Genomic DNA, 25,372 nt, shown 5'->3' with positions numbered 1-25,372 from the left:
GCCCCTACCATACTCACCAGCCCTCCAGCTAGCCTGAAGAGGCCAGGGAAGAAAAATAAAACGTGCTCCCAGACGAGCCCTCACTAGAATGGGAGGCCTGCTCTGCTCGGGAGGATTGGCAATGAGGTGATATCTGGCTTTTATTCCATATCACAAATAAGTTATTCATGCAGAGCAGTGAAACACAGCCATGGGGAGATTAAAGAGGTCAAACTCAGAAGGATCAGACCACCCTGAGGACTGGAAAAACCACCAGGAAGAAAACCAGGAAGTCTGCTCAGACAGAGGCCCAGACAGGGATGGGACCTTCTGAGAAGCAAGAAAAGCACTGGACTGGGTGACCAGGGGTCTGGAAATGGACCTACTTGGGTCCTGCCTCGGTTTCCATATTTATCCTACGAGATCAACAATAATAAAAGCTACCACTTACGATGTTATTCTAGGTACTGTGGCAGCACGTTAAGTGCTTGATTTCTGATCAATAAAACTACAAGATAGCGACACTCACTTTACAGATTCCAAAACTGAGGCTCAGAGACGTCAAGTCACTTGCCTAGAGTCAGTATGGAAGGACAATCGCAAAGATGGTTGCAACACTCCTGGCCCTGTCCAGGCGACTCTTTGCAGTGAGACTGTGCCACCCCTCCCCTCAACAGGTGGAGTCCATTTCCCCACTCTTGGAAAATCCAGCCTGACTTGCGGCTCCCTTTCACTACCGTGTTTCCCCGAAAATAAGACCCAGCCGGACAATCAGTTCTAATGCGTCTTTTGGAGCAAAAATTAATATAAGACCGGGTCTTATTTTACTGTAATATAAAATTATTTTACCATTATATAAAATAATACAAAAATTAATACAAGACCCAGTCTTATTTTACTATAAAATTATTTTACCATAATATAAAATAATAAAAAATTAATATAAGACCCAGTCTTATATTAATTTTTGCTCCAAAAGACGCATTAGAGCTGATTGTCCAGCTGGGTCTTATTTTCGGGGAAACACGGTAATAGAATGCACAGAAGCAACATTATTCAACTTCCAAGGCTAGGCCTTCAGAGGTATTAGAGTTTTTGTCTTTGTCCTCTTGGAATGCTACCCTGAGACTACGTGAACGAAGCAGCCTTGCCTACTAGAGAATAAGAGGCCACTTATTCTCTAGGAGCATTGCGGCTGCCCAGCCAGCAGCCAGAAGCCAGTACCAACATTGGACATGTGAATGAGGCCAGCTTGGACCAGTGAGCCCAGCCCACCCTCTGGCTACACACAGCTACATGACAGCCCAGGAGGAACCAGCAGAAGAACCAACTAGCCCACCGACAAATGTGAGAAAGACGTTTTAAGTACTTCAGTTTTAGGCTGGTTTGTTACACAGCAGTGGATAACTGGTACAGTCACTCAGTTTCCCTACAGCTGCCCATCTCCCAGGAAAACCTGTGCTGCCTGCCTCCCAGGATTTGGCTAGGCTCAAGACACCTCATGCTGACCAACCACTGTCCCAGCCTGCAGCCCCCAGGCCCTCACGCCTCCCCTCACACAATTAGAAGGGGTCACAGAGGAAGCACTTTACAAAGAATGAGAAGGGCTGCAGGCCATTTTCCACCTGAAGAACGATGGTCACCCTGCTGGAATGGATCATAAGAAGTTCCCTTTCTCTCCAAAGAGACAGTTTGTTGTTTTTGTTATACAAATATCAATTCTAAAAAGCAGACCCAGAGTTTCTCAGGGAGCTGGGTTATGTGAACAGCAAACATGATAAACCAGATTGTACCCTCAGAAAGGGTATGAGCCCTGGAGATAGAAACTCACTGGTGAAGGGAGTGCCAAGGGCAGGAAAGCAAACCGGTTTCACCTCACACGCCCACTCAGGCCGACAGGACGTGGCTGCATGGAACATAGGCTGGGGACACATACTCGGGGGACAGCGTGCCACAGCTGACCTGCAATGTCTGCCAGGGATGCAGGAGGGCAAATGGCAGGGCGTGTGCCGCATTTCTCACTGCTGGCCTAGGGAAAGATGGGCAGTCAGCCACATAGATAATGAGACTTGTGATCCCTTAGCTAAGTGGAGTGAGAAGAGGCAAATGTGAGCTTTATGCCACCTCTGTAACCTTTGTGCCACCGGCACATTCTTTCACCCAGTTAGCTCACCCAGCATCCACTGAGAGCCTGCCCTGTGGCAGGCCCTGCACTACGGTCTTAGGAACACAGTGGTGACTAAGTTCAGACCTGCCCTTCAGGAACCCGGTGGGAATGTTCTGGCTGAGAATGCAAACTGGGGCAAGGAGCAAGTTGCACCCTGAGAAAAATTAATAGGCCTGGGGGACGTTGGGATCGGATGGGCTCTGCCTACCCAGCTAAAGCCCCAGAGGCATCTCTGGGGGTGTCAAACAAACAAATGGGGTGCTCTTGACTCTTCTTCTTTCCTGCCACCCGTCCCCTCAGACCCAGTGGACTCAAACAATAAATCCACACGATTTAATGGCAATAGCTGAAGCTGTTGTATCAATCAAGGACTGAGCTTAGTTAGCCCTTTGCATGTGACAATTCTATGAAATGACTACTATTACAATCCTCTCTTTATAAATGAGGAAACTGAGGCACAGAGAGGTTTGGAAATTGTCCAAGGCCACACAGCATGTAAAAGTCAGAGCTGGGATTTCAACCCAGGTGGTCTGGTTCCAGAGATCATGCTATCATCCCCTGCACATACTGGAAATCCATGGCCTGCAGCTAACAACCCTGCTGTGTTAAGGCCACACACACTGTCTTAAAAACAGAACACTTTGCTTAAAAATCCATGTTTCTGATTTCACCTTAAAATACTCAAAAATCTTGCAACGCCAATTCGGCACTCCCTTTTGACAGGGCATGTCCTCTCCAGTTTGCACAATCCCACCTCTCCCTGCTAGTACTTGACCCACTTCTCTTTCCCCTATTACTCCCTACTCCTGGAGGTACCTGAAAATCATAACCTCCTGTGTACCATGAGCCCAGCCCTGTGCTCAGTACTCAGGGAAATGCAAAAGTTTAAGACACGGTCTCTGATTTGGAGGAAGCAGATGGCCAAGATGGGGGTGCATCAAGTGGAGAGAAGGGGAAGGCCCTTGGGAGGTACAACAGCATGACAAAGGCAGAGAGGGTCTGCAAAGTGAGGTGTGAACACGGCACCTGCCTGGGGTAGGGGCGGGTGTCTGCAGAACAGGAGTCACCATCGAGGCTGGAGAAGCAGGTGGAGGAAGGAGGTGAGGCCTCCACGTACCTCCCAGGGTTCTCCACACAGACATGTGAGAGAGGAGGCCCTCAGTCCAAGCTGTATGTGGACAGGCCAGCTGGGAGGTTGGGTGAGGGCACTGCCTAAACTCTAGGCTTCACACTCCACAGCCCCAGGGCAGGGGTGGGCAGTGGGGCAGGGCAGAGCTGGGCTATTCAAGGAGTTTCTAGGACAGCCCGCTCACCATCCAGCCAGCAGGAAGTAGCTCCCAGAGCGAGGACAGGTGTTGGCCCAGGGACACCAATAAGCCACAGCAAATCTGCTGCACCAGCACTGTACCAGCACTCAGCAGGAAAGATACTTCCCCAAATGCTAATGTGACCTGCTTACAGACCGCCCGAGGCTCCTTCTGGCCACTGGGACAAGGCTAAACTCCATGGTGAGGCAGAGATTTTCCAAACTATCTTTTTACCACTTGCCCTCTCCCGTGGACAGCTGGGATGGCTTGCCATTTCCTGAATCCCGTGAAGACACAGGATTTCCTTCACTGCAGAATGCCTATAATGCCTACCTCTTGGCTTTAAAAACTCCTACTGATGCTTAAAATCCCTGGCCCAAATGCCCCCACCCTTAGGAAGCCTTCCTGCTCAGGAAGCATCTCTCCTCACTATTCGTCTCCAGGCCACCCACTGAGCTCATTATGCTTCCCTGCAGGACACAAGACACTGAAGCTTAGAGTTGTCTGTCTCATTTCCCACTGTCTACTGCACATGTGGGCCTTGTTTTTAAACTGTGGGCTTCTGGAGTACAGAGGGAGAGGGCTGAGTTTAATCCTGCACTCCCAGGACCTGGGCAAAGGCCTGCTCCTGGGCTGGGGCTCACAGATCGTTAATGGAAGGCTCCACTTAGCACCTCTCAGTATCCCCTGTCCTGGAAAGCATCTGGGGTATTACAGACCAATCGTAAAATTCACACTCCCCTGCACTGCACAAGTGCTACTTGACTCATTCTGCAGAGAAAGCTGCTGCAGCTGAGAAGAAACAGGCCTCGGACAACCTGGGAACCAGAAGTGGCCTCAGACTCGTATCAAGAACACTGATATGGTTCTCAACTTTTTCTGTCTGACTTATTTCACCCAGCATAATAATCTCAAGATCCATCCATATTGTCGCAAATGGCACTATTTCATCTTTTCTTATGGCCGAGTAATATTCCATTGTGTATATATACACCACATCTTCTTTATCCGTTCATCTATCGAAGGACACTTTGGTTGCTTCCATATCTTAGCCACTGTAAATAAAGCTGCAACAGATGATGTATTATAGAATTGTACTCTAGAAACCTATGTAACTTTATTAACAATTGTCATCCCAATAACCTTTAATTTAAAAAAGTCACTAAGGGGTGGCCAGTTAGCTCAGTTGGTTAGAGCGTGGTGCTGGTAGCACCAAGGTTGCCAGTTCAATCCCTGCATGGGCCACTGTGAGCTGCACCCTCCTTAAAATAAATAAATAAATAAATAAATAAATAAATAAATAAATAAATAAATTTTTAAAAAAACACCAATAATCTATGTACTGTTGCAATGCAAGAGACTAACAATATTTATAATTTTAACAATATTTATAATTTGTAATTTTTTACTATTGACAATAACTGTAATTACTGTAAAAAATAATATTACTATTAATAATCACAGAAATAATCCCCATTTTTAAGGCTCCACAATATACCAGACCCCTCGTTTTTTTATATATATTATCTTATTTAATCCTCTGAACAACCCTATAGATGGTTGCTCTTCTCCACTCCTTAAAGATGAGGAATGTAAGCATAGAGAGATTTAGACTCTTAGTCAAGGTCACACAGCTCATCTGTATCAGAGCAAAGAGACCCCACACTTTCCACCACCTCAGACTGTCTCCTCATAATTACTACTAACAATTATTGTCACAGGCCTTTCTATGGGTCAGGCACTTTTTAATAACAGTTTTATGGAGATATAATTCCCATAACATACAATTCAGCCATTTACAGTATAGAATTCAATGGCTTTTTGTTATATGTGTAGAGTTGTGCAACCATTACCACAATCAATTTTAGAAAATTTCATCACCCCATAAAGACACCCCAGACTTTTTATCCATCAACCCCGAACCCCACCCCCGGCCCCCGGCCATTGTAATCCCATTTTAAAGACAAAAGGACTGAGGCTCAGAGAGATTCTGTGAGTTGTACAGCACTGGGCAGAGGTAAGAAGCGGGGCTGAGATTCAGTCTTCCCTGGCCCCTCCCCATGCCGCCTGTCAGGGGGTCTACTCAGTGTAACTTGTTAAAAATGCACCACTGGCAGAGGGTGGAAAATGGAACCAGATGGTCACAAACCTACACGTGCAGCTGCTTCTGTGCCAGGCCCATGACTCACAGAGATGGCACCGCCAAGCCCCCATCACCAGCACAGGGCAGTAAAGCCCAGGACCCAGGCAGGCAGAGAAGCAGCCCTTTAGGAGGCTGGCAGTCTGGGTTCTAGGTGGGCACAAGGAGCACACAGCCCCAGCAAGAAGCAGGAACCCCACTCTACTAACTGCATTCCTGCACTCCACATCCCCTCCAGGACCCACAAAGAACCGGCCCCACCCCAGGCCTCTATGTTCCTTCCAGGAATTTAGAGGCACAATCGCTAGCAGAGGGTCTATTCTGTCCCCAGCCAGGAGTCCTCCCCAGGGCCTCTCTGCCCACAGGCCCTCAGTGGATGGGCGTCATGGAAGCATTGGGAGAACTGCCAGGGTCCCCCAGGGAGGCTCTGAAGAGTGCTCCATTGGGTTGCTACTGCTGCCTGGGCACATTCTCAATCTGGAACCCTAGGGTCTGACAGTCACCCCCAAACCCAGAAGAAACACTGCAGGTAGGACAGAACCTGCCCACGTCCCTTATTTCCCTCTCCCAAACTTCTTCAAGCCTGCCTGAGGCAGTCATTCGCTCTGTTGGGCAGTGGCTCAGCATTTTCTTTCTTGTTTATAATGTTTGAGCAGTCTGGAGCCAATGCCACCGCCTCCAGGGAGCCCTCCTGAATGCCCTAAACAAAATAAATGGGTCCTTCTGCTGCTGCCTCACACAGGATTTTAATATGTCGGCTTTTATGTGTGGGTCCCCATTAGTCTACAAACTCATCCAAAGCAGGGGCCCTGGATTCCTCAATCCTGAGTCCCTCCCGACCCTCTCCCAAGCTGTGACACACGAGGCCCTCCAGAAGAGCATGTGGGAAGCGAGGTAAAATGCCCATTTCTCAGTTTTAGGCATGTATTAACCCCAATGCATAGAACCCTTCCAGTGTTTGTCCCAGGTGCCCAATGGTGAGTAACTCTGGATAGCAGGAGAATTGGAAAAGGGTGACAGTCAATGCCCCCATTGAGGGTTCCAACTAGGAATGAGGATTGAGCCACCAGTTTAGACATGGGACTTCTCACCAGAGCGGCTAAGATGCCAAATGGCTGCAAGGCTGGGTCTACACAGAGGGGGTTTTGTTCAGACCGTCTTACAACTGGCAGGTTTGTTCAGCCATGAGGGCCAAACTCAGGACTGGTGTCTTTCCTCTCTGCACCTGCAGCCCAGCCCAGGCCTGGCACGGAGCAGGCCCCGGGACCCACCAGGAAGGGAAGAGTCAACTATGGGTTTACAGGGGCCTGGCTTCAAATTTCTCCAGCAAGGCCTGTCCTGTGTCACAAAGTGCCGGTGAGAGAACTGGAAGGGGCTCTGAGCTCATCCATTTCAGCCTCTGCAATACACCAAGGAGGCAAGTGAGGTCCTGAGAATGAACCGCTCACTCAGGGTCACACAGCCATATCTCCCAACACCCAGCCCAGATTCTTTTCAGATAGCAGGCTGCCATGTCCCTGCCCTGGGCCCCCTCTCCAATCCTGCCCTTCCTTCAAAGTCAGACGAGGCCTGTCCAGTGCCACCTTCTCAGACCCCCTCCCCAGCTGCCCCATCAGGCATGATGCTCCCTCACTCAATTTCTCAGCTCTTCCCTCTCCCCAGAATGCCTGCCCCACCCTTTGGCCCTAGCAAACTTCTACTCATCCTTCAAGGCCCAATTCAAATATCATCTTCTCTGACACCACAGATAATCATCACTCCTGTTTACTGAGTACTCATCCCCACTGTGTTCTAGAAAACCAACAAGGTAATGTTAAAACTACTTGTGGGGTCCCCTCAAGGTCCTAGGGGTCAGGGACCTGACTCTCTGCAAAGCAGAGTAATAACAATATCTGCCTACACAGAGCACATGACTGAAGGGCTTTGCAAACTATCATAGAAAGTCTTGTGCTACTAGAAACGATCTGCATTATCTTCAGATCTATTCTCCAAGACTCGGTTTCCTCACCTACACAATGGGCAAAGTTAATGAATGCATACGACTGTGTGCGCGCTGTGTCCGTGTGCGCACTGTGACTGTGCGTGCTGTGGCAGTGTGTGTGCTGTGACAGTGTGCGCGCTGTGACTGTGTGCGCGCTGTGGCTGTGTGCGCGCTGTGTCCGTGTGCGCGCTGTGACCATGTGCGCGCTGTGACTCTGTGCGTGATGTGTCTGTGTGCGCGCTGTGACTGTGTGCGCGCTGTCTGTGTGCGCGCTGTGACTGTGTGCGTGATGTGTCTGTGTGCGCGCTGTGTCTGTGTGCGTGCTGTGACTGTGTGCGCGTTGTGACTGTGTGCGCGCTGTGACGGTGTGCGCGCTGTGACGGTGTGTGTGATGTGTCTGTGTGCGCGCTGTGACTGTGTGTGTGCTGTGACTGTGTGTGTGCTGTGACAGTGTGCGTGCTGTGACTGTGTGCGCACTGTGACAGTGTGCGTGCTGTGACTGTGTGTGTGCTGTGACAGTGTACACACTGTGACAGTGTGCGTGCTGTGACAGTGTGCGTGCTGTGACTGTGTGCGTGCTGTGACAGTGTGCATGCTGTGACAGTGTGCGTGTTGTGACTGTGTGCATGCTGTGACAGTGTGCGTGCTGTGACAGTGTGCGTGCTGTGACAGTGTGCGTGTTGTGACTGTGTGCGTGCTGTGACAGTGTGCGTGCTGTGACAGTGTGCGTGTTGTGACTGTGTGCGTGCTGTGACTGTGTGCGTGCTGTGACAGTGTGCGCGCTGTGACTGTGTGCGCGTTGTGACTGTGTGCGCGCTGTGACAGTGTGCGCGCTGTGACAGTGTGTGTGCTGTGACAGTGTGCGTGCTGTGACTGTGTGCATGCTGTGACAGTGTGCGTGCTGTGACTGTGTGCGTGCTGTGGCAGTGTGCGTGCTGTGACAGTGTGCGTGCTGTGACTGTGTGCGTGCTGTGGCAGTATGCGTGTTGTGCCTGGGCTGTGGGAAGTGCTCATTCCTGTTGCTGTTATAACTTGTGTCATTTTCATTTTCTTACATCTCCCTGTGGACCTTGCTTATTTATATATACACCAGGGGTGCCAAAAACATATATACAAGTGGACACTTTCATCAACGTTGCTCAAGCAGTAGTTCGTCATCATCAGAAGGGTACAAAGTGCGGGGATAATTACTTATTAATGGTAACGATCACCCACTGACACCTTTGGTTAGGTCCGTGGTGTACATTTATGGAGGCAGTCGAAGTGGGAGGCCCAGCCCTGCTGCTGCACAGCTGACAGTCTACCTGGCTGATGACTTTAAAAGGAGTTTACCATGTCATTCAGCCACGCCACCGGTTTGCACCAGCACTTCCTATCTCTCCATCAGCACAGACGCTGCATCCCTGGGTGATTCCAAATATCACCTTGGATTTTCAACCAAAACTTGTGGTCACAGCACAGTGTCAGCAGGAGACTGACGGAGGCTCCTGCTGCGGAGAACTGCTGAGCCAGGGTGGGCTGGCAGCCAAGGCTCACCCTGGCATCAGGACAAGGTCTTAGCCTTCTCCAGCTGTCCTTACAATCGGGGTTTCTCAAAGTCTGCTCCACAGAACCTTGCATTTCAGGGGATTCCAGTGCGCTCTCCACTTTGAGAACCAACCACTGCCTAGACCACGCCTCTCAGTGGGGGCCCTGTCACCTCCAATGGGGCAAAAACTGGTTCTTTGGAAGGCAAAATAATTAGTATTTTTTATATATAAAGCACTGATATACATACAGTTTATAAACAGATATTCAATAGATCTGTGGTATTAAAATTTCATGGGAGGTAGCGATTAGGGGTAAAAATGTTTAAATAGTGGGGATGATAATGAAAAAAAAGATTGAGAAACACCAGCCTAGACAAATGTAGCCACGGCATTCAGCAGGAAGACAGTGAGAAGTGCTCTCAGCCCTGCCAGTGAGGAAAGTCCCTCCCCTTTCCATGCCCTCACCTGACTCACCGCCCTCTTATAGCTGAAGGGCAGAGGGGCAAGTGGGTCCTCTAACGAAACACATCAGCTCATACCTGACAGAGCAGAGACCACAGAAGAGCGCCCGTCATGTTTCCGGGGCTGTCACGCAGGTTCCCGAGGGCCTGACACACCGAGGATAGAGTCGTGAGGGTACAGAGTGTGGGAAAGAGAGGAGCCAATCAAGGCTTTCTGCTTTGCAACTTGGTGCCTGGGAGAAGAGCAGAGCACCGGGAAAGAGCAGGCTGGCTTCGGGACTAGAGACAATAGCGGATGTAACCGTAAAAAATAACAATGGCTAACACCAACAGCGCCTTGACTATGTGCCAGGCAGGTACCAACCACCACCCGTGCTGCCAGGTGAGGTAGGTCATATGAGGACAGCTCCATGAGGACAAGGGTTGTGTCTGCCTCAGGTGCTGCGGTAGCCCCCGGAGCCAGAACAGTGCTAGGCATACGGGACACACACAGTAAATATGTGCAGAATGAATGTGGTCTCACTTCACGCCTACAGGAAAGAACCACAGGGAGGGTAAGTAACTTGTCCAAAGCCTCATGGCGGGTGAGCTGCACAGCCAGGATTCAATCCCAGCAGAACCCGCTTCCTTACCCCTGCATGTATCTGGGCTTAGAGATCCCTGCCAGGTAAGTTGTGGTCCTGGTGTGTCCACAGATGGTGAGGAAATGCCCAAGCAATCCTAACTTGGTCGCTTTGCACCTGACAGAGCAGGGCAGCAGAATGGGGTTCTCTATTGAAAGCAGCACAGCCCCTGACTTGGGCCAGACCCCACAACGTGCCCACAGGAGTCCCAAACACGGGGGAGCCAAGGAGAAAAACAGGTCGGCCTAGCTCAAGTAGCCAGGGACTGGGGCAAGGGGCAAAACACGGCTTGAGGAAGGGCTTGTCCCTTACCAATCCGTCACAGTTGCTGATGGCGACAGCTGCTCCTGGCATGCCTGTGACACCCCCAGTGTAGACACACTCCCGCTGCAAGGGCTGTCGGAAGACCTCCTCAAAGTCCTCCTGCCACTCTGCAGAGGCTCCTGGCACCACCAGCCGCCGGTTGGGCTGCAGGCGCAAGTGTAGTTCCTCCCCAAACACAGTAATGTTGAAGTAGAGGGAGTAGCGCCCTGCGCGGCCAGGCGGCCGGGTCGCTCCTTCTGGGCGCAGGGGGCTGCGGGCCACCCGGAGGTGACCAGGGTGTGATGGTGGTGCAGGTGGCCTGGCCACTGCCACATTCCCCGCAGAGGCTGCTGCTGGGCCAGACACAACATGGGAGAGGAAGCGTCCCCGAAAGTCTGTACTGCAGGGCACTGTCACACCGTAGTCACCGAGCTTTCTGGAGAAGTGCAGCTCTGCTAGAGGTAAACAAAGAGTTACTTTAGTACAGGCTGTGCGGAGGTGAGAGGGACCCAGAAATCCCGTGGGGGCAGAGAGGTATGTGCAACCCTGAGGGTCACCTTGGAGGGACCCTTTAGCCCAAGTTCATCCATTTCCCATCCATTGCTTCCTGAGCCCCTGGATTTCTGTACTCGGACTGAACAGGGTTCAAGTACTTTGTGGACATAAATTGTTCCCTGGAGTTCTCGGGTCCTTTTAAACTTAGCAGAGAAAAACAAATGATGCCAAACAGTTCTGTCACTCTAGCAACAAGCTTTCTAACCTTGGGCACTGCCGAGGAAAGGATTGAAATTCCCCAAAAGCCCCCAGGGTAAATAGAGGGAAGGCTGGATTCTGCCCACATGTCCCCAATGCACTGAAGTCACCAGCCCAGCCTGGGGTAGGGCCCTCCTCACCAAGCTCCCAGAGCACAGCTGGCAAAACAAACACACCTAGAAACCCAGGGGATCCTGGGCATGTGTCAAGGAGAAAGGAGGAGCTGGAGAGGGAAGGGAGGGAATACAGGTTCTATATTTTCCCAAGTTTAGAAAGAAAACTTTTTTAAGCAGCACAGTGGCTACTGAGATTTCTACATGTCCCAGCCCCAAGCCAGGTAAATATAGATCTTCAAAAATAAAAAAATTAAAAGACCCACGGGGTGACCTGCCCACTCTGACTGAATTAAGTGTGAGGTCATGGCCCCATGCTCCAGGCTGCATGCCAGAGGCCCAGTCCTCAAGCCAGACTAGGCAGGAATGACAGCTCCCTGGCCTCCAGGCCTGGTGATTCATAGATATGAGTTTGGGAGGAATTTTCATTTCCACAAGGCTCTATCTCTTGCCTCACCAGGCCCCTTCACAGCACTGATAAAACCTGGAAAACGATGTGTCCTGAAAATCCCCCTTGCCCAAGGCAGTTATGGGTGGAAGAGTACTAACTCTCCTCTGGTTTACCCATAACGCAGAGGAACCCCAAGATTTCAGCTAGAGGGATCCGTTTTAGTACATGTACAGAGCTCACAGACAAGCAGCCACCCTAACTAGAAATGACTGGAGCCCCCTCCCCACGCTCAGAGCCAGCAGGAGAGCACCCCACACTGCAAAGTGAGGGTACAGTATGTCTGGTCTGTGTGTGACGGGGGTGTCTGCACAGAGCGCGGGAAAGGGATGTAAGTGTGTTTCTGTGCTGGAATGTGACTGCCCGGTGTTTGCTGGGGTGTGAGGAAACCACCTGCCGCCTCATTCTGTGTGTCACAGTCAGAGACATACACACACATACACACATGCATACAAGTTGGAGACAGAGAAGACACTGAAAGAGAAAAACACAGGGGAGAGAGAGAGAGAGAGAGAGAGAGAGAGAGAGAGGACACAGACAAAGAGACAGATGAACAGCTCCTAAGAGGAGGCTCTGTATCCCCAGATCCTCTCCTGGGACCTCTCTGTACATCTTGTGCCAGAAAGAGAAAGAAAACGAGGGACAGCTTCGGTGGCACAAGGGGAAGAAAAGAGAGCTCAGCCCCAGTGTTGCACTGCCTCCCACCCGCTCGAACGCTGCCCGGCTCCTAGGGCACCTTTAGCCCACTCTGACCCGCGGGCACCCGGGACCCCATGCGTCCCCGACCCGCACGCACCTGGGGTCCGGGGGCTGCCCGCGGCGGCGCAGAGCGCACAGTGCAGGGGCAGCAAGCAAGACAGCAGCGCGCGGAGCGGAGCCATGTGGCCAGGCGGGGGTGCGAGCCGGGCGGGCGCCCGAGCCCCGAGCTCCGGGCTGCGGGAGAGGCTGGGGCGCGCCCGGGGCTGCCCAAGCGCTGGCCAGTCGGGAGCCGCCGCCTCCTCCCGCCCTCCCGTTCCCGGTCCCCCGCGTGGCGCCGCCGCCTGCACCGCAGGCTCCAGGCACCGGAGGCTGCCGGCGGCGGGAGAGTGGCGAAGCCGACGTGCCATCGTCCCCCGTGCCAACTGTCGGCGGGTCGGTTCTCCTGAGCGGTGACGCTCCGAGAGGCGCGGGAGCCGGGCGAGGGGGCGGTGGGACGGGCCGGGGGTGGGCACACTGGCGGGGCGGGGCCCGGCACGGGTAGGAGCTGGGGGCGCAGCGTGCTCGGGGGCGGGGCGCGGGGCTGGGGAGTGCAGCAGCGTGCTGCCGGGCGGGATCGGAAGTGCCACGCGGAGCCACAGCTGGGGCTCGGAACGCCCTGGGCCAGGGTACCCCCAGTCGCCTGGGCTGCCCGAGAGTGACAGCTCTTAGCCGCTTTCCTTGGCTCCTCCACTCCCCTTGCCTGACCTCAGGGTGCCTCTCCACAGCTACTGGGCAGAGGGATGTCTGACTGCATTTGAGGGGGGAGACGGGGAGCACCCCCTCTACCCCCCCACACACACACAGCGTGTCTCCTTTCTCTCATTAACAGACGTGATGCCCCCACTAACCTTCGGGCTCCTTGGATCTACCCATTTTGCAGACTACAGCTCCCTGGGCTCCAAGTGCAGTGACTGGCCTGTGTCCCGGTCAAGAGCAGGGCTGGGCAAGGTGAGCAGAGAACCCTGGCTTTACAGTCAGACAGCCCTGATTGAAACCCTAGCTCTGTGCCTCATTTCCTGAAATGTGAAATGGGTGTTCATTATAGCACATAGTAGGTGTTCAGTAAATGGTAACTGTCCTCTATGTTCACCCCTGGCACCAATAGCACTTGCCACATAGCCCAAGGTGGGAAAAACCAAGAGTCTGAGCAATGAGTGTAGATGCTGGTTTGGCAATGTTGCCAAGACTAGTAGTCAGGCAAACAGCCCAACTCCTGCTCTGCTCTCCTGCTTTACTCTATAAATATGTTCCTAATGATTTGCAAATGAACTCTATTTCAAGCAATCCAGAGGTGGGAATTGGAGAAAGACTTTTTTTTTTTTTTTTTAAGAACTGTGGAATAAAGAATCTTTGTGTCAAGTGTATAAGGAGCCCTAATCTTTCTGCTTTTGAGTTCAGACGTGTTGCAGGGCTTTCTTAAAGAGAGGCCAACTTGTGGATGGAAATTCTCTGATCAGACTTCTCTTGGGAATCGCTGGGTCACCTGAGAGAAGAGTTGGGTTCTTGCCCTCTTCTCCCCATGAGAGGTGCCCAGTCCATACCCCTGCTGGGCTCCGCATATGCTCCTGCCTGTGGGCAGAGAGCGGCAGCCCTCACCGTCGTGGCCCCAGAAGCTGGTGCAAGGCCTCCTGAGAGGCAGTGCTTGTGGAATGAACGAAATGACCCTAAGGGTTTGGAGGCCAGTGCACGTATGAACCAGGGTCAGAGAGCTAACGTGAGGTGGGCCACGCCAAGCAGCTCATTCATAGCAGAGCTGGGATCAGAGCCCATGGTCTAGTACTGAGTGTGAGAAAGAGACAAGATCAAGAGTCAGGTGACTGTTCTAGCTGGACTTTGCCAAGTACAGGCCACGTGAACCAAGGGCAAATCACTTCCCTCTTTGGGCTGCAGTACCTCATCTGTCAGAGGGGAAATCATGAGGATCACAGAGGTAACATCTAGAGTCCTGTGGAAATGCGGACTGTATTCTGTGCCAAGCAACATCAGAGCGTCCAGCTACAGTCTTCCCTCTGTATCCTCAGGGGCTGGTTCCAGGACCCTCACAGACACCAACATCGTGGCTGCTCAGGTCCCTTATATAAAATGGCGTAGTATTTGCATATAACCTATAGGCTATATGCATATAGGCTACCGCAGGTATGCCTACACATCACTTCATTGCCATTCAACATCGTGCTTGGTATGTGGCAAGTTCAGGGTTTGCTTTTTGGAACTTTCTGGGATTTTTTCCCCAAAATATTTTCAATCTGCAGTTGGTTGAATCCTCAAATGTGAAACCTGCAGATACAAAAAGCCAACTGTATTGGGAAATGGCACCACCAAACCGATCTGTATTAAGCTCAGGAAGAATAGAGTTCCCCTTTTCCTCTTTCTGTCCCTTTAAGATCTGTGAAGTCAAGAGCCAGACTGTGGTTTTGTGTGTGAAGGCTGATGGCGCAAGCATGTGAGGGGTATGTGTGTGTCAGTGGGAACGTGGACGAGAGGCTGTGAGATGACCAGGCTGGAAATACCACCATTCTGGCCCTCCAGGAACCCACTAAATGAGCTCAGGATAAAATGGCCGCCATGCTCAGGGTCTCAATTTTCCCAGCTGCAGAGTGGAGGCCCTGTAGGGATAGTAGGGAAAAGTCATGGTATGTGATTGCTAATTTCCTCCCTATGGCAGGGCCATCCCAGAGAAGTTTGCCTAGAAAACTCAGAGGCCTGAGCCCCCTCCACAGACTCCACCCCATTCTTCCTACCTTCGACTTGATAAGTCAAGGGGGACAGATCACAGCTGGGACCCCAGCAGCCTGACTCATGAGCGGCAGACTGGGGCCTTCCCTGGAGCCAGTCTTGGCAAGCAAAGAGCAAAACCTCACCCTGGTTCTCTACCCCAACCCCCTTGCCTGGGGCTACAATGGCTGCTTTTGTTGGCAAGTATTGTATGTTGGCAAGTATACTCTTTTCTACTGAGGAAGGCTTTGTTAGGAAGAGGGGACATGGGAGCATAGTTCAGAGTCTGGGCCAGAAGGTGGGGGAAACGGCTGGGTGGCCGGCCCATTTCTGCAGAGGAACAGGGCCAAAGCAAAGAAATCTATGGGCATCAGCACCCTTCTAGGAAGACAAGTTCTGAGTCCCAGTGTCTCGCCTTGGGATTTTGCACAGGGGAGAATGGTTTGGTGTTTCTCTTGCTGACGGTTCTCCAACACTTATCCAACACTCTTTCAGTCCACAGCCCTGGCAGGAGAGGGAGAGATGCAGTTTGCACTTCAGAGAGTCAGCAACCAATCGGACGTCATGACAGGTGCATGAGAAAGCCTGAAAACCAGGTAAGGCAGGGAGAGAAAAGCGTGCTCTAGATGAAGGCACAGAGTCACCAGTAAGGGCTATGGGGATTCGGAAGGAGAGGGGCTCAGGGGAAAGTTCCATAGAAGACATGAATCTGAGCTGAGCCTTCCACAGGAGAGGTGGAGAGAGGAAGTACTCCTGCTGCAGGGACTGGCTTGAGCATAGGTATGGAGGTGGGAAAAGTCCACGGTGAGTGAGGGCCCCCTTGATGAGGAAGGCTGTCCTGGCCTCTGGCCCATTCTCCTTTGAGTACCAGCAAAACCCCAGAGTTGGAACCAAAGATGCTGTGAAACAATCTCCAATCTGATGCCCACCCCCATTTTACAAGTTAGGTAAACTGAGGTCTAGAGAGGGAAAGGGACTTGCCCATGGTCGCACCACTGGTTTAGAGCAGGGCCAGAACCCTTGGCTTCAAAACCCAGGCACCTGCCCTTCACTGGCAGAAGCACGGCCTCTCCCCAAGCACCAGCTCTTTTTCTCCCTTGCTCCCTATGGCTTCCAAGGAGGACGTGGTTTGAGGTTGAGACAATAAAATCTCCCCACAGGGGGAGGCACAGATGCTCCCAAGGAGATAAGAATGTCAGCGTGAGACAGGTCTCTGCAGCAAGGGGCACATGGGTGACACAGTAGGAGGTAGTGTTGTCATAGCTCAGGGGACCCAGCAGGTGGCTGTCATTTGTTGAGTGCCAGCTGCTGTGCTAAGCTCTTTATGTATCACCCTGAAACACACACAGAGGGTCCCTTTCTTATAACCTCTGGTGTGACCAGTGACCAGCTGGGTTCCGACATACTAAGGAAATAGAAGCCACCACCATCCACACGGTTAGGAACCCAGACAGCCAGAGCCACCCTCGTCACCTCTCTCACCAGCCAATCACCTCCAAGCCCTATGGCATCAACTCCAAAGGATCCCCCAAATACGGCTACTTCCTTCCGTCTCAAATGCACTCCCCGCCCCATCCAGGCCCCAGCATCCCTTCTCTAGACACTGCCATAAGTTTGTCCTAACAGATCTCCCGCTCCTTTCCGGCCTGACAGCTCCTCTCCAACTACATGTGGTAGGAGAGATCGGAAACACACCTCAGATCATGAACCCACTTCCACTATAAAATCTATAAAGGTTCTGTTGCCCGAACTCAGCCTCCGAGGCTCGCACAGGGTAGTCCTGCCTCCACAGCCCTCCAGCTAGCTGCTTGTAAGCACGTATTCACAGTGCCTCAGGGCCTTTGAACAGGCTGGTCCTCTGCCCTGAAGCCTCTGTCCTCTCTCCTTACCCAGTCAATCCCTGCTCACCTTTTGGATGTCCTTCCAGGCGTCACTTCCTAAAGCCTGCCCTGCCACACCAAGTCGGTCAAATCCCCCTCTTGTTGCACCATTTCCGTCTCCTTCACAGTACTTCTCCTTGTTGAGTTTCACCTGATTCTGTCCGATTCACAAATTAACATCTGCTTCCCCTCCCAGACCATGAGTTCCACAGGGAGCAGGATGCTTGTCTGGTTTTCATCCTCCTTGTATCCCCAGTGCCTGTCCTGTGTTTGGCACCTAGTGGGCCCTCTATCAATATTAAATTAATAATCCAAGGAATGGGCATTGGCAAAGGATGAGTTCATGGGAAATGTGGGGAGTTAACCATTTCCCAGAATCATCATTCCAGGGGAAAACTTGAGACACACACTTGCAAGTTTGATTCTACCAACAACATAAAGGTCAGCAGCCTCCACAGTCAGGCAGGATGTGTGCCCCCCAAGCCTTGACAAGGTATTCAAAACAGCAAAACCAATCATCATAGCCACCACTTGTTGGCCATGCCCTTTACATATTTACCTCAGTTCTCCCAACAGCCTCGCAAGTTGGTCGCCTTATCCTGTTTACAGGCACTGCGAGGTGAGGCCATTCGCCTCAGGACCCACAGCTGGTTAATATCCTATTGACACCCACGTCGGATTCCAACCTACAGGTTTCAGAGGACAGCACGGTACCCGCACAAGGTCCTCCCGCCCTCACCCCCTTGGAGGTCGAGTAGTTCATCTTCTCTTCCTTTTGTATTTTAAAAAACCTTCTGGTTGTGAAACCTGTAACGCATACCGAAAAGGGCCCATTTTACAAAGGGATAAACTGAAGCCCAGAGAGCAGGGGTGAGTTCCTTGAGGCCACTCAGTGCGAGTGTTCAGGGGCAGGATAACACCCCAAGGCCCGGTTCCTGGGCAGATGACCTTAGAGCATCACCACTCGTGGTCCCTCCAACCCAGGACCACAGGCCCTTTGGCCATTCATCGTTGGTTCCCACCTCAGCCCAAAGAGGAGAAGAACTTTGCATCTCTTCCTCCTGACATGTGAGAACCACAGTCCTGCTAAGAAGTTCTAGGCTAGGAGTCCTCAAATCAGCGTCCACCAGATTAACAGAATCAGCACTACGCGGGTGTCGGTTAAACTTGTACATTCTCAGGCCCCACACCTACTCAATCAGAAACTCAGGGCGTGGGGCCCAGCAATCTGTGTTTTAAACCCTCCAGGGGATTCTCATGCATCCTCATATTTACGAATCGTTGTTCTGAACAAAGCCTTCAAAGTCAGGGCCAAATTAGGACTGAGAACAAACTCACTGAGGACCCGCAACCTGTTCCAAATTAAAGGCTGCCACCCTCACCTCCTATCCCAGTCTCCTCAGCCTGGGCTCGAGCTGTATCTGAACTCCAGGTCTAGGCAGAGCTCCAGGAACGTCCAGAGGAACCAGAGCCCATGCCTTGTGGTCCGTCTCCACAGCACCCTTCTTTCCCACCCCGCCGCCCCCACCCCCACCCCCCAGCATTCCCTCTGCACATTTTTTGGCAAGTGCCTAATGACCATATCTAGGCGACTGGGACTGGTTAAGTTAACCACAGTGATTTGTCATGCATTACAGAACAGCCGATAGCCCTGAGACCAGCTGAACCATGAGATCAGTGAGAAACAATGCTATTTGTGCCCTGTGTGTAGACATTGTATGGTTGTGGTTATGGTTCAGGGAGAGGAGGTCTCCTTGTCCTCCTAAGGAGGGACGCCAGAAAGGTCAGCTGTCCTTCGGGAACTCTGTTTCTGCCATTTCCTCTTCCAAAACTGTAAGTCCGTGATTGCAACATCAGCATCTTTCTAACCAAAGTCCAATAGAGCCTCTGACATTGGCCCTGCGGGGTTCAACAGAAGTAGGCAGAAAGCAGAGACCTCTCCCATTTCCTCAAGCCCCTGGGGTGTGATAGAAGGACTCAGAGAGATTTGGGAAGGACCCATTTCTCACAAGCCTTTCTTCTAATCCTGGTGTCCTCTTAGATGCCATGGGTGGCATCCTGCAGCAAAGGGGGACCAGGCTTCCATTCTGTCAGTTGGGTTACATGTAACCAAAAAAAAAAAAGTATATATATATATATATATATATATATATATATATATATATGGCTTAATTTATTACCCACATAACACAGAATACTGAAGCAGGCCTGTTCCAGCCTGGTTAATTTGGCAACCCAACAGAATCATTCAGCACCCCAGTTTCTTCCTTGTTCCACTCTGCCATGTTTGGTGGTTAGTCTCATCCTTAAGCCTGTCCCCTCTTAGTCAAAAAATGGCTGCATTCGCGCCAGGCCACATATGTTCACCAGATGCAACGGTGACCAGAGGCAATGGAAAAGGAATTCTTTCTGGTCCCCTTGTTTTGAAAATTTTATAATGCAAATTTATAAACGTACACAAAAGAAGACAGAACAGTATGAAGACCCCCATGTACCCACAGCCCGTTATCAGCACACAACCAGTCTCATTCCCTTTTTATTCCCTCCCTTCCGCAACCTGGGTTATTTTCAAGCAAATCTCAGACATCATTTCCCATTTAGTATCAGTAGCTAATAAAGCCTCTCTTCTTTAACACAAAAACAAAACCACATCAACAACAAAAACCACACATTTTTGTCACAGCTAACAAAATTAACCATAATCCTTAAAGTCATTTTACATCCAATCGTTGTTCAAATTTCCCCAGCTGTCACAAACATTTTTGTTTAGTTTTGTTTTGAAGACATGGTTTGTTCAAATCAGGGTCCAAACAAAGTCCATACATTGCACTCAGCTGACGTGTCTCAGACTGTTTTCATCTAAGCCATGGGTGGGCAAACCCACTCCTAGGGCTGAGTTCAGTCCACCGCCTGCTTTTGTCCACACACCCAGCCACTTCCCCTTGTTTACATATTCTTTGGCTCATTTTGTGCTACACAGGCAGAGTGGAGTGGTTTCTGCAAAGCCAGGATGGCCCACAAAAACGAAAATATTTATTACTTGGTCTTTACAGAAAAGGTTTGCCAACCCCCAACCTAAACAATTTCCACCACCACCCCTTTTTTTTCTGGTTGGGAAACCAGAACATTTATCCTACAGAATTCTGCATTTTCTTGGGCCCCTTTTGAAGAACATGACAGAGGCTTCCAGAGGCCCTCTGGCAGCAATTCGCCCTCAAGCCTCAGTATCCAGAATTGCCCTCAGCCCCTTTTTTAGCCAGTCTCCGACAGGGCGGAGGCCTCCTCGGAAGCACATGGCTGCTCAGAAGATGAACCATATCGGGTTTCTGTCAGAAAAGATGGAGGAGAGGGAATGGTGACTAGGTGGGAAACCAAGGATTATTTCAACCTTCCAAAATGGGCCAGGCCAGCAAAATTCTGGAGGTTGTCACATCTCCCTCTGCTGGCTTTAACCAGTCAAGTGCCCCCCGCACCCCCAGGACACAGATTTTCCCTGTTCCATCTTCCAACTTGTGGTCAATATCCAACAAACCCTTGGCATGCCCCCTTTCCCAGCTCTGTGCTGGACACCAGGCGTCCAGTAGTGGCCATGGCAGACCAGCCTGCATGTTCTGAGCTCAGCGCCTAGTGAGGGCCACACACAAGGGGTTAGCCTTCCAGGGTGGAGGTATCCTGCTGGGGTGGGGGTAGGCGCAAGTGCAGTGAGAGCACAAAGCAGGGATGCTAAACCCGCGTTTGAGCAGTTGGGAAATGCTTCCTAGAGGAAGTGTCCAGGGTGTAGAGGAAAGAGCTGAACAGGGATTTGACCCCTAAGGTCACCTTCTTCTCGTAGGGCCTGGAAGGCTGTGTTAGGGGCTCCCGGCAGTGACTGGAACGTTCTATGAGGGGCAGGAGCAGCATTAGGATTTAGAAAGCTAGTGAGACGTAAAACCTCCTCTCAAATTTCTCACTCACACCACAGAATTAGAGTCAATCATGGCTGTGTACTGGGGTCTGCAGAGCCAAAAGTGATGAGAACGTTAAGATATAGTGGGAGGGGTGCTGATAATAATATTCTCTGCCTTTTTGAAATACGTCAAACATGTATATGGTAAGCAATGTGTATCTTTGTTATAGTTTGTATTAAAATATATAACTTATATAACATATACTATAAAATGTATATTATATATTATGATATATAAAATGAATAACTTATATTTAATATATAATATAAAATATAATTCAATAACTATATAATATATTGCATAATTATATATAAATAAAAATTATATAGCAACATAAACTATAATATAAAGATATATATCTTAATATATATATTTGACATATTTCAGAAAGACAGAGCATACTACATATTTTCAACGTAATGGAGCAGCAGTCTTATGGTGGAATTGAGTCTCTAAAACACTACACAGGTGGTGACTTTTCCCTCTCCGCCCAAGGCCAACTTTGCTCCAATAGGTTACCCTGGGCTACGAGCCCTCTCTGAGCCTCAGTTTTCTAAATCTGGAAAACGAGAATAGAAATAACTATTTCCCATGACGAATGGACACACAACATTGGTTGTATATATCTGGAAGCTCTTTAAGAACCAGGTGCAGAGAAGGCATATTATTGGCATTTCTGCTTCCTTCTTAGCCCCTTGAACTTGAATGCTCTGAATGACTGAGAAGGCCTCACTCTCTGCGCCCACTCACAGGGCAGAGTGGATAGAAGTGAATCCACGCCTACTCATTTTCAGGATAACCTGCCCCCTTTCAAACTGGGGGCAACACAGGTCCCCATTCTGTGCCTGGGCAATTCCTGCCTTCCATTTGTGCAGAGCGTTCACAAGTCCCAGCTTCAAACAGTCATTGGAAATTGTCGCCCATCTATCCTCCAAAAGAGGGAGCGGCCTTTCCCCACCACCCAGCCGTGGAGAAGGCTGCAAATATCTATTGAACACCAGCTATGTACCTGGCACTATGGCAAGCACGGCACAGACACCAGTGAGCTTCAGCCTCTCCAGTTCCGCTCTCCACCAACTAACTTCAAAATCAATTCAGATGACTTGACTGTATACCTGCTTGTGACTCAAGTGATGAAGATGATGTTTTGTATGATGCGGAGCATTTGCCAGCATGAGAAGAGTCTCAGCTGGGAAGTTAGGAGGCCAGGGCTCCTGTCAAAACTCTGCTGGTAACTGGCTGGGCAGCTGGAGCCAGTCGCTCCCGCCCTCTGCACCATGAGTGGGTGGGTGTGATCACTTCTGCGGTCCCTCTGAGCCCCGACTGTCCATGACTCAGCCCTCAGGCCTTTGCACAGTCTGTGTCCTCAGCCTGGGATGTCTTTCCCCCACGTCTCCACCTGGCAAACGATGACTCTTCCTTCAAATCCTTTTTCAGTGGTCGTCTTCTTGAAACACTCCCAGATGTCGAACTACCCCCACTGTCCCACCAGCAAATCATTCAATCCTTCCCTCTTCTGCTCCACATCTGTATCTTGGAAGAAAACCTGCATCATTCCCTGTGCTGAAATTATTTATTGGCTTAATAACTGAACTACTGTCTAGCATACAGCCTGGAACATAGTAGATGCTTTATAAATGTTTGATGAATCAATGAATGAAGGCACGAATTAGTTGTTTGTGCTTTCTTACATCTGATGCAGTATTAGGAGATTGCTATTATGGTCTGTAGAAAGACACATACTTCTTGTTGAAGCATTTCTTATAAATTTCTTAAGGGCGGGCCATTCTTTGCTCATTCTTTGTCTCTCTGAGGTTTGGCACCTGGTAGGTGTCTAAAAAAAGTGTGTTGCATTAAATAGCATTAAGGTCCCCTCCCTGCAGCCCTCCACACTGGGTGAACAGCTCTCTCCAGGGAGCTAAACGATTCCTCTAAGATTTTCAACATATTGCCATAAAGGGTGTGGGTTAGGGATGTGGTTAGGATAGAAAATATCTACACTGGCACCAGTGAGGGAGCTGCAGGGCTTTGCAAAGAAAACCCCGATGGCTTCAATAGCACACCCAAAAGGACCATCACCATGGTTTATGGGCCCAGATTTAAGTCAAAAGGTCCCCCAGGAGAGAACCTCTCCGATCAACATAATAATAGTAACAATGATATGTTTGTGGAGCAAAGTGTGGGTCTTGCAAGCTGCTGTTAAGAGCTGGGCTGGATCAGCTCAGCCTTCAGCCAGGGGGTCTGGACCTTCTGAGTGTGACCACCACTCCTCCTTCCCTTAGGACCCAATGTCAGGTTAAAACTGATTTTACTATCTTTATCCATGTAACCCCTATGGGGTAGGTATTGTCCCCATTTACAGAAGAGACTCCAACTGAGGTCCAGAGAAGTTAAGTAACCAGCCCAAAGTCACACAGCTATTAAGTGGCAGAGTTGGGACTTGGAGTCAGCTTTTCTGACCCCAAAGTCCATGCTTCCCATGCTCCTCTAGAGTCGGTAAGCATGTCATGTCTCACCAAATAACTAGCTTCATAATGGTTCCTCATAGTACATGGCTCCCTAGGATGGCCAGAACCAGGACGGACCCCACAGCTACCTGTCAGTAGACTGTGGGCAGCTGATTAAGTCCTGCGTCCTGTGTTTCTGGTAGAGTTGGCCCCTGCAGCCCCAACTAGAAGGTGACAAAGGAGACCAGCCTGCAGACTCTCAGGCCTTGGGAACTGAATGAGGCTTGATATAATCATCTCACCCACCAAGTGAGGATGATACCTCAGTGGTCACTGTTCGTCACACACCCACCACAGGCTCTACTGATCTTTTCATGGCTCCAAGCAGCTGCCGCTGGGCCCTAGAGCCGCCTCACATTGAAGCTCCACAGGCCTCCAAGACATACTTTTTGGCAAGGCCTCCAGATCAATTAGCCAAGTCAGTGCTGGGAAGTTTGTGGGACGGGAACCAGATCAGAAATCCCTCCCCGGGCCCCTGACTCAGTCACCGGATGGCTACTTAGGGCAAGTGGAGCTGAGCCTTGGGCTGAGGAGTACAGAGAGCCACCGAAGACAAGGTCACAGAGAGAGCAAAGCGCGCAAAGAACTAAAGTACAGTGTGAAGACCCAAATCCGGAATGAGCTAAAAAAAGGACTCTAGATTGCATGTTGCAAGCTGCAAAACCAGAGCTCCTGAGCTGCGTGCTTCCCGAAGTCCACTCCAGCTGGCCAGGGAAGTGTCCTTCCTCTCAGAAGTGACTGACCTTTACCAAATGTTCAAACTATGTCCGCATACCGCTGCAGCTCCACAGTCCTGAGAACAGCTGAGAGGAGATGAGCCCTCTCTGGAGGCAGCCACACCCAGTGACCTAACTGCCTTTCTGAAGGGTGAACACCAGGGGGAAGCAGCGAGGCAGGGTCTCCATCAGTCCCTGGGGAATGGCTTTTGGCAGATTCAGCGCTGTCAAAGTGCAAATGCCTGACAACCAAACACAAGACACCGATTAGCATCCAGGGCCATGTGAGTTTATCAGTCAATAGCTGGGGTCCATCCTCTGCTTTGGGTTTCAAGCAGCTGTTTAGCAGCCTGGGCTCAGACTGGATCTACCCAGAGCTGTCTATCAGCTTTGGGGACTCCTGGATGCAGGAGCTCGTGAACAACAGCCAAAGTGACAGGCAGGCAGCTTGTTTCCCTCCTCCCTCCTGCCCCACAGCCTCATTAACAGAAAGGAGAGAGAGGGTCCCTTACTTCTCACCGCTTGGGTGGGAGCATTTGTTATCACATCCATGGGGTCTTCTTATATTCCCACTATGGAGGGCCTCCACTGACTCTTGTCCCTTCCTCTTCCAGAAAGCCATGTCTCCATCAGCACCCATCCTTATCGCAAAACTGAATTGCTACGAAGGGTCTGAGATGTTACCTACTTGCCAGCGAATCCCGTTTCCTGGCAGAAGGCGCAAAACTCCGTGTGGCACAGCAGGCAGCATGAACTTCACGTTTCCTTGCTCAAGTCCCATGGGGCCAAGTTGGAGACAGGCCTGGGTGGATGCTCTGCCCACAGTGGGTTTATGTCACAGCTGAGGAACCCTGAGTTGAGGAAATTTCAATCCTATAAGGGGGCTGCTAGCAAACCTGCCCCATCATTTCCCTTGGGGGACAGCAAATAAATCTGCTCTCTGCTCTGGAGAAAGACAAGCTCTTTATCTTTCACGGCCATTTGCTATGCAAAAATCCTCAAAAAGATAGTCCAGAACAAAAGCTACAAGGAGACATCCAGAGACCCACAGGAATGATCTCCCAG

General features: G+C 50.7%; 1 protein-coding gene and 1 long non-coding RNA gene across 5 annotated transcripts in view; one reads left to right on the top strand and one right to left on the bottom strand.

Annotated features, from left to right (window-relative positions):
- The window catches only part of ADAMTS14 (ADAM metallopeptidase with thrombospondin type 1 motif 14), an 83,371-nt gene extending 70,390 nt beyond the window's left edge, over positions 1-12,981 (bottom strand). For 2 of the 4 annotated variants that reach the window (XM_074339551.2, XM_074339553.2), the window contains exons 1-2: positions 12,601-12,981; positions 10,500-10,945 (exon numbers count right to left, since the gene is read on the bottom strand). In XM_074339551.2, the coding sequence (XP_074195652.1) occupies positions 10,500-10,945; positions 12,601-12,910 (756 nt within the window). In that variant the 5' untranslated portion in view covers positions 12,911-12,981. The remainder of the gene's footprint in view (positions 1-10,499; positions 10,946-12,600) is intronic. The other 2 variants (XM_074339552.2, XM_019712414.3) reach the window with 1 other exon arrangement.
- On the top strand, positions 12,798-25,266 carry LOC141572940 (uncharacterized). The gene is made up of 4 exons (XR_012498521.2): positions 12,798-12,935; positions 13,372-13,490; positions 15,753-15,853; positions 24,922-25,266. It is a non-coding gene; the product is annotated as an uncharacterized LOC141572940 (long non-coding RNA).
- Positions 25,267-25,372: the final 106 nt, after the last annotated feature.

This window comes from Rhinolophus sinicus, chromosome 15 (genome assembly GCF_057876585.1).
Source record: "Rhinolophus sinicus isolate RSI-liver-muscle chromosome 15, RSI-T2T, whole genome shotgun sequence".
Taxonomy (NCBI): domain Eukaryota; kingdom Metazoa; phylum Chordata; class Mammalia; order Chiroptera; family Rhinolophidae; genus Rhinolophus; species Rhinolophus sinicus.
This window is presented reverse-complemented; position numbering and strand designations above follow the sequence as displayed.